The following is a 9,705-nucleotide window of genomic DNA, read 5'->3' as shown; positions in this document are numbered from 1 at the left end:
CCACATTAAGACATATATAAGCTGCACCATTTCTGGGGCTCGGGGTCTTCCTCACGATGAAGCAATAAAGCTTTGCCACAGAAGAATCCGGTTGTCTGAGTGTGTTCTTACTGGCGAGATCTTAGCTCGGGACAGCTGGAAAGCAACCCCCCTATCAGTTCAGGGATTTCAGCTGGCTTGCTCTTGTGTGGCTCTTGTGGAGATGACCACAGCTTATACAAGTTTATTAATGTGATATGCATGTTGCGTCCAGAAGATAGTATTTCCTAGCACTGCTCCTCACTATCCATGACTCAGTTTGTGCTTCTACTACTATGATAAGACACCATGAACAAAAGCAACTTGGGAAGGAAAGGGTTTATATCATCTGACAACTTGTTGTCCATCATTCGGGGACATGAGGGCTGGAACTCGAAGCAAGAACCTGGAGGCAGGAACTGAAGCAGACAACATGGAGAAGTTCTGTTTACTGGCTTGCTCCCAATGGCTTGTTCAGCCTGCTTTCTTGTAACGCTCAGGACCACCTGCTCAGGGGTGGCACCCAGTGAGCTGGGCCCTCCCACATCAATCATCAATCAAGAAAGTGGTCTCAAGTTTTCCCATAGGCTACTCAGTATTCTCCCAACTGAGGCTCCCTCTTCCAAAATGACTCTAGCTTGGACAAGTTTACATACAATTAACCTGCATGCTCTAATTCTTTCTTTCTGTCTGTCTTCTCTAGCGTTGCCTGAGCCTAGAAAGGAGTGGAGGCTGATAATAACTAGTACTCCATCACTTATTTTCAGTACTTTGGCCAGCTATGCATCTCTCCATTAGCTGCTACTCACTGTAAAAAGAGGTTTCTCTGGGCACTACTATTATTGGGTAACTAATCACTTTCTGACTGGATTTTGAAGTCTGTGCCACAGGAAAAAAATTAATGTCTAATATATTAACCATGATCAAAATCCCAGGGCTAGGGAGCTCATAGGCCCTCGGGTACAAACATACTTCATTACAAAGCTGAGAGAGAGAGAGAGAGAGAGAGAGAGAGAGAGAGAGAGAGAGAGAGAGAGAGAGAGAGAGAGAGAGAGAGAGAATAGCGTGTCATGGTAGTGAATGTGTCTAATTCCAACATTCAGGAAGGTTGAAACAGAAGGGTTGCCATGAGATCAAGGTAAGCCTGAGCTGCATAATGACATAATGAGATGCTGTTTCAAAAACCCTGAGAGAGAGAGAGAGAGAGAGAGAGAGAGAGAGAGAGAGAGAGAGAGAGATCACAGACACAGTAAACCATACAAAGTATTCCTAGAAATGGAAGAGAGCTGAGGGTAGGGTTGCCATGAGTGTGTCTTTATCTGTGATTGATCCTGTGACTGGATACTGAGCCCTCCAGAGTCAGACTGTTAATATCCAAATTAATGAAACAAGTCCCTGCACCTAGTCCAGTGTCACTTCAAGCTCATCAGGTGCTTCAGGAAGTAATACAGGAAAGGGGGCTGTGTGGCTTAAATCTAATGATTTGGTCATATTTCCTCCACGTGACTCCTTGGTCATTTCTTAGTAGTGTTATAGATGCAGGAGCCCAGGTTCCTCAGCCTGTTCTTCCAGAAAGACCAAGGAGGGGCCTTCTGCTTGTCCCACTCGAGACATTGTTAGCTGACCACGAGTCAGCATGGTGTCTGACATGCACAAAGGCACCAGCAACAACTGTAATAGCAGTGAATAATAGAGGCTAATAACTGACAATTACTGGGTGTGTGTTGTGTGTACCATTGTGAGGACTTCCCCAATGCTTTACTTACATAAACCCTCTTAACTCTCAATCCTATGAGGCACGTGCATTACAGACCCCATTACACAGAGGCCCTCAGTGAGACACTGGGATAGAAGTGCCTTAAGATGGGATGTGACAGCATCTATTTCCTCCATAGCCTGGAATGCCTCTGTCCTGACAACTTTCTTATTTTAACTACCAGCTAAGGTAGCATCTACTTTCTCCATCCTGCCCTCCATCCATCTCCCCAACAATATAGCTAATCCTCTTTCCTCTATTCCTCACAAGCCCTTATCCACTGTCTAAAAAGTCTCTTTTGTAAGAGGGAATGGTATGCATCCACCATGATAAAAGATAACAAAATAGAACTCAATGCTATAGCACAAGTTTCCAACCAATAATCAGCCCGTAGTTTACTCTCCACCAGGCATGGTTTTATTTGATTATGCATACATCACCTTACCCCAAAGCAACACATCTCTTTTCAAAGTGTGTTTACATCTGCTGACTCTTTTGATACTCTTGGAAGTCTAGTAGAGTGAACTTTACAAGTAAAATCTTCCCTGTGTAAACCATAAGGAAACTGAGGGACATGTGCTTCTCAACATCTCTCCTCAGGCTCATTGAACTTAAAGGTGGTTATGAGTGAGGGCTTCCTGCCAGCATCCGTGGTAGAATGAGGGGTGCGTGGGTCCATGAACCATCACCACCAGATAGCATTCCCTCTAAGTGGGCAGCAGGGTTGTCTGACAGCAGCTGCCACATGTGTGTGCCGAGAACATAACTGGCTCGGCAGAAACGAAGACATTCTAAAGAAACGTTTTGTGGCTCTCAATCTGACTATCAGACTATTGAAACAATGGACTCCAAAGAAATGGGAAGTCCCCCAAAGATGTCATGGTGGGAGAAGTGAAAGGCACCAGCCAGAGGGGGACCTGTCTCTAGGAAAAAAAAAAAAGATTTCCCACCATTCTAACAACTTGTCCGACTACCTTACAGGATCAGTGATGTGCAGGACCACACCTTGACTAGGACTGCTTAGACATACATATCCTTGGCCCTCCGTGTAAATTTCCATCTTACTTTAAAAACTTGGAGAGTTCATTGGGTTTCTTTGTCCTTCTTCCCAACGTTGCCACTTGAATAGATCTTTCTCTGATTCCCACTTGTAATTTTGCTCTTTTAATTAACTTACTGGGGATAGGAGGCTAGACCTGACTTAAGACACTGGTGATGACCTCCAAGTTCAGTAACAAGAAATAAATGAGCATGCTAGAGGAAAGGCCAAATTTGTAATTACCTGACACTGTGGAGCAATCTAGGATGAGAGTGGCAGGGCTGTGTTTACAGGAAAAGGCTAAGACCTCAGGCTGTCTCAACAGCCAACTCTGAGGAAACTCAGGCAGAGGAAGCAACACTGGTGGGGAAATCATCAGGAAGTGTTGGGTGGGTGCCAAGTGCTCAGGCTGCCAGGGCTTCTGTTACCTTGAAAGGTCAGTGCGACCCACCACCATGTGTCAGTGTAACCAGAAGGACCTGCCTGGACCCTGAGGGAGAGCAATTGAGTAACCCTGAATACTGGCTCTTTAATAATGAACAAGAAGTCATCAAGAGGTGTCATAAGAGGGGCATGGGTCTAAGTCACTAGATTTCAGTACCATGGGTCCCCTTCCTGATTTCCTTCCTCAAAAACCTGCTGAACCAATTGTGTGAGGACAGTAGGCCAGTTGCATAAAGATGGAGGTGTGCCCTTTATGGGGATTGACTTTGAGGGGAAAGGGATACAAACTTCTGCCCAGAGTCTTCAGAAAAGATGGGCCACCAAGTAGGACACTAACAGTGCCCAAAGAAACACTTCCTTCAAGAGTCTTCCCTCATCTCTAGGTTCCAGGAAGAAAAGGAAAAATGACACAGCCAGGCAGCCACAGGGACCAGTCAGGAGGGCAGGGACCACAGGACTGGGCCATGGAGTCATGAATAGCTCAGAATCATGAGAAATACCAGACATTGCCATGTTATACAAGTAACCACCACACCCAGCCACTCTTTCCTCCAAGAAGCCTTCTGTGGTTGACAACTCCCAGCTTCTGTTCATCACTCTTCCCATGGCAGGTATCTGCTGCTTGGTTGGCCTAGGTTGCTGGCTTTGCAAGCACTTGCCTTGCCTCTCTGACTCAGAATACACAAAAGCCAGTGAACAGTGCTCCCCAGCACACTGGCTCCCATGGTGACATGGGTCACGTCCAGGTCAACAACCAGCATCATCTTCTCCAGGATCAGCAGCAGCAGATACCGGGGTCTCACTCTGGACCCCTCCCCCAAAAGAAATCTATCCTTGAGGACTAAGACTTTGATGTTTACATTTCTCTCCTGTCTCCTCCCTTTCTTCTGTCCCTATGTACAGCTACTGACTTGTCCACACTGAACCTGTTCAGAATGGACAGGAACCCCTTAGTGAGTCTCCCATCTCTCCCCACATTATCTATCCTCCATGATACCCAAATTCCACTACACCACTTTCAAGGATAAAATCCAAATCTCAGTGTCCTCCTGAGTAAATGAAGGTCGCATGTTCCCCCTTGGACATTTATTTCCAGAGTGCTCTCTGCTGTTCCAGCCATACCATCTGGGTCTCTGGTGCCATTATACCTTCTTGAAACACTTCCTCCTCCCCTTCCTGGTCCTGGGTATCTCCTGTCCTACCAATCTCCTGTGTGTGCAGACTCACAAAAGGACTCCTTCTAGGTGCCATTATCCATGTTGCTCCCTCCCCCTACCCCACATGTGCAGTGAATGATCAGTCAGTGGCATCATTGGTAGGTCTTACTTCCTTCTCAGAGGGGACCCTGGCCCAGAGAAGAGCCCCTTCCTTATAGACTGAGATCAGACAGCTGGCCATCTCACACCTCAGATAAGATTTCTGTTAACAAGGCTGGGTCCCATGCATCAGATAAGGGCACCTTAGATTCAAGGCCAGTATCCCCCATCAAGCGAGGTATCACTGAAGACAGGAGCCATGTCTTCTGCCCAAAACGATGTTCCTGATAATAAAAACTAAACTTCTTTTACTGAACCCAGAACCATGACCTGAGTACTTCCCCGAAATATTTGTGATATTGTTTGTACGCATGTGTGCACACTTAAGAAGAAATACATTGCTGAGTTCTGTACACTGTTCATGGTCAGGCTATGTCTCAGGGAGAGGTTCTGGTGATGAGAGACTGCCTGTCCTCCCTCTAGTAGAGGCTGTGTTGGGTACAGTAGTGTGCACACAACTGCCGGTGGAACTGGAGATGATAGTCCTTCACCAGCTTGCCCAAGATGTACAGGAACTCATCGAAGCAGATCTGGTTGTCCTTGTTTTTGTCAGCAGCCCGAAACAGCTCTGTGATGTAGTATGGCTGCCTGCGGCCCTGCCAAACACAGAGAGGATCATCAACTCACACTGTGCATCCAGTACACCAGTCCTCCAGACTCCCCCTGCTGGGGCTGAAGGGGATTACAGCAGCATGGTCCCGCTTCATGGAAAACAAGTTCTCACACTGAGTATCAATGACAAGATCACCACATACTACAAAGTCAGGCTGAAAAGGCACTGGTGTTAATGGACACCTTGGGTCACTGGGCCTAGAGTGGCATGGGCACAGAAACCAAAAAAAAAAAAAAAAATAGTCCTTTCAAAAGAGAACTGTAAGTAATTCCTGAATTGAACTCAGCAGCCTGGAGTCCCCAGAACCACTTCACAGTCAGTGTCTGTGCTGTCTTCCCAGACGCACTGTAAGCTGTCCACAAGAGATGCTTGTACAGGCTTTCTGAAGGCAAGGCACTATCTTCTTTCTCCATACTGAGAGCTCCTTAAGGGGAAAGTCTACCTGTTCCCATGCATACACACTTCTCCAGCAGGACCGTCTCCAAGTCGGGCAGATATCTGCATGCTATGCTACCTACCTAGAAACACTGCCTGGTTCATCTATCGTATGCAGAAATGGACTAGGGCAGAGAAATGGCCACAGAAGCTGCCCAGAAGATCCAAGCAGAGAACCATGGGACTGAAGATCCGAATGGCAATGGAAAGGACTGTTGGAGATGGGAGAGGGGTGTGAGGACAGCCGGGGTTCTTGTTCACAAGAAGATATGAGACAGGTGGAGATGGAGGACATGGTAGAAAATGAGGGAGGGACAGGAAAAGCAGATTTCAGCAAGATTTTCCTGGTATGTGTGGGCGTGCTCACGCACAGAATGGAGCATCTGGGAAGCGTTTGAGGGAAGGAAGGTAACACATTGTAAGTAGCTTCAGACAGGGCAGTCCCACCATCCTATAACCCCATCACATCCAGAGTACAAGCCTTTCTACATCTCCTCAGCTCCCTTATCAACACTCATCCTCACCAAGTCTACCAGTGATGCCCTTGTGTCTGTCCCCAAGATCCCTTCAGCAAAGGCAATACTATGGGTTCTATGATCGCAGGTCTGGGCAATCCAAGGCAGTCCCAAGGAGTTCTTCCCAGAAGGGAAATATTTCCTTAAAACAGTTAGGGAGGAACTCCTATCCTGGCTATCTTCTAAGCCCTCAGAGCAGCATTGCAGAAAGAATGAGGCTGTCTTTATGCTCTTTCTCAAAGCCTGGAAGTAAGTGAAGGAGATATTTTACAGAAATGAGCAGACTCTCGCTTCCTCTAGCCATCAGGCCAGAGAAGCTGGGACATCACAGACTTCAGAAGACAGCATCCTCCCTTTCCTTCAGAGCTGCAGTCCCCAAAAAGCACAATGGCTGAGGATTAGAAGTAATCACAGACTGGATGGGCAGGCTCTATAAACCCAGGCAGGATCTGGAGCTGGCTCTATCTGACTCAAAGAAGCCCTAGGCATGGGAAGGGGAAGAGGTCATATTTCCCATGACCACCAGATTAGGGCAGCCTCCCCAGCCTAAATTACCTACTCTAGACTCATGGCAGACATGCTGGTGAAGGGACTTCTGTGCTGAGGACTTACAGAGAGAGTCTGAGTTTGTGGCAATGTCACTGACTAAAGTGTCTTGTGAACAGAGAACAACTCTGAGCCTGTCATGCTCACAGGACAAAGGTGGCAGAAGAATCCAAAGGTGTGGGTGGTGTCAGGCTGTAGTCTCAGAGATTACTTAGCTCTTCATGGTACTGGAGTGAAACTAAGCTGGTGACTTCAGAGGGAAGGACAGGAAATAAAGCAAACCCACCCTCTGCATGCCCTCCCTCCTCCATCCTCCTTGCAGGGACAGGAGATTCTCTTGGGAGTCATCAGTTCCTCCCTCCTAACCACCTCACTGCTCACTCCCAATCCCACACACAGCACTCTCTGGGCACTTCGCTTCTCTCATCACCCACTCCAGCCCCAGACCCTACATACCAAGGTGTCCATGAAGCGAGGCACGCTATCCAAGAGCAGGGCTTTCAACTCCTCCAGGGACAGGGTCTCCTTGTCCCCTTCCCGGGCAGCATAGTGATGGAAGCAGTGTATGATTTGGAAGAGGGAGTCCTCCACTGGTGTGTCAGGCATGACTGATGGACCCTGCAGGATACAGGCAGATCTGCAGAGTAGAGGAGGAGGCTCTGGGACAGCAGAGAGTCTGTAAGGAGGAAGACAGACTGATCTGCTAACAGGAGGGATTCTTCCTCCTGGAGACATCTGCCCCCCTGCCCACTTCCCTGTGCTGCATCAGAAAGAGGCCTCCTCAGACCCCTGCTGGTCCTGTGTGAATTTGGATCAATGGCTCTGCCCTCAACAAGCTTTCCTGCCTGAACTAAGAGTGAGTCCCTTCACTGGAACTGAGGACCTCCTGGTCTCCTCATTGCTATAGTCAAGATCTGAACAAACTAAAGATGGTTTGAAGCAAGGCATTGTTTTGGTTGTGTATGATGAAGATGTTGAAATCCTCGAAGAGGCAAGATCCCTTCCCCTACAGTAGTAAACTACTTGATGGGACCAGCAGAACATTAAGATGATTATACTGTGCAGAAGAATCAGACTGGGCATTGTGCTGTTCGTACGTTTTCTCACTGGAATATACAGACAGACAGCACAGCCGTTGACACCTTGTTCCCCACCACTATCTGACATGTTATCTTCTCTAGGAGTTGACAACCCGCTCCCCCCACCCCCAGCATAAGACTATGCTCTTGTGAGCCCTATCCTGGGGCCCTCTCACAACTCTATGTACTGTCCATCTGATGCCCATGGCCCCTCACTCCATAGAGGTGATAGGAAGTACCAGCCTTCCCTAAACCCTGTGCAAACAACAATCATATCAGCCTTGTATCCCGCTTCTTCTGAACCAGGTAGATGATAGGCAAAGTATCTCAAACATCATCCATTTAATCCACACAGGGCCCTGAGGAGTTGAGCATCATGACCCTATTCTCCTGGAGGGAAAATGAAATCCAAAGATGCCGGGGAATTCACCACATTTACACAGCTGCTACACATAGAATTGGCCTCAAATCCTTGTATTTGTGGACAAGCCCAAAGACACACTTGTCCTCTGGGATTTTAAACCACTTGGGGGCCACAGTTCTGTTGTTGGAGCACTTGTTCATACTCTGCGTGTTCTCCACAACAGACAAGCTGAGGGTCTCTGCTCTCTAAGAGCTGCACATACCCAGCACAGCCCGCACCACCCCCAGACTGTCAGAGGAGACACTGACCTGTTGCTCTTGGTGCGGGGCTGCTCAGCATCCACAGCTTGGCCTCTGTATGGTCCAGGAAATCAGACAAAAGGCAGACTTCTGAGGAGGGGGACTTCTACCATGCTAGACATCCTGCCCATTCCCTGCCCACCCATTTATGACAGCCAGTGTGTGGCTTTCCCCAGGTTCTTCTACAGCAGGACCAAACCTTAACTGCATTCCTGGGATGACATCGTCATACTCCTGGCTTCAGGGACCCACCTCCAGGACCTGAAAAACCTAAGAATCACAAAGGTTTCATTATACATCCACTGCCTCCAATCAGAGCTCACCATCCCACCCCACCTCCTAGCCCCAGGGACATCCTTAAAAACAGCTTCCTTGGACACCCTCCCTCAATTAGTGAACCTCCGAAGTCCACAGTAATGAATCACATTCATCCACTCAATCAACAAATATTTCAGGAGTATTTGCAGCATGTCAGGCCCTCTACTAGGCAACATGAATAAGACTCTTGGCCAGCTTGCTCACAGGATGGGGTTGAATAACAGGGCTGACAGTTATACATGGATACCATGTACCCTGGGCAAGTATAGGACAGTCAGGGTAGTCATCAAGGGCCACCTCCTTCCAGAAAAAAAATAATTGGGGAAGACAACTTAGGGAGGTGCTATGTGAGCAGTGTCTTGAAAATAAATTTTCGAGTTGCTCTGGAGAATAGAGTAGCTCTTGGCAGAGGGGACTGTGCAAGCAAAGGCTTAGAAGTATGGAACAGTATGGCCTGCTCTAGACATGGAGTTGACATGGTACACATGGATGCTTAAAAGGGCAAAGCTCCGGGTAGCAAACACATGAAAGGTAAAGGCTCTGTGCACCTAGCCAATGCTGAACCTTGACTTTCTAAGTGTAAAGAGCTAAGATACTGCTTTAGTAGTCTGGATGATGTGTGGAGGTCAAGACCTACACACACACACACACACACACACACACACACACACACACACAGTGCTAGGATCAGTTTAGACCATTAGGAAAGAACTGCAACCTAGAACTAACTCTACTAAGTAGTCCAGAACTGTACATCTGGCCTTTACACAAGTACCACTTAACTATAAAGGGCAAATGAACTCTCCTTCTTCATCTCACGCCAGTACAAGCCTTCTCTCAGTGGCGGCTTCTGTCTGACCACCTCAACCCAAGTAACACACATGGGACCATGCAGGCTGATGAGTGAGTGTATCTCCCAGAAGGTGGCGCCAAAGATCAAGCAACTGATTGAGAGTCTTCTCT

The 9,705-nt window shown here is 47.7% G+C and overlaps 1 protein-coding gene across 1 annotated transcript; it reads right to left on the bottom strand.

Moving 5' to 3' along the window:
• Positions 1-4,711: 4,711 nt before the first annotated feature.
• Positions 4,712-8,677, bottom strand: LOC110321053 (protein S100-A15A). Its single transcript, XM_021197148.2, has 4 exons — positions 8,624-8,677; positions 8,434-8,478; positions 7,139-7,358; positions 4,712-5,169 (listed from the first exon to the last, which is right to left on the bottom strand). Exons 1-4 carry the CDS (start codon positions 8,632-8,634, stop codon positions 4,993-4,995), a joined length of 453 nt encoding a protein of 150 aa, XP_021052807.2. The 5' UTR covers positions 8,635-8,677; the 3' UTR covers positions 4,712-4,992.
• Between the last annotated feature and the right edge of the window lie 1,028 nt (positions 8,678-9,705).

The sequence above is a fragment of the Mus pahari genome, chromosome 4, assembly GCF_900095145.1.
Source record: "Mus pahari chromosome 4, PAHARI_EIJ_v1.1, whole genome shotgun sequence".
In the NCBI taxonomy this organism is placed as follows: Eukaryota; Metazoa; Chordata; class Mammalia; order Rodentia; family Muridae; genus Mus; species Mus pahari.
The sequence above is the reverse complement of the archived record's forward strand: the minus strand, read 5'-3'. Positions and strand labels throughout refer to the sequence as shown.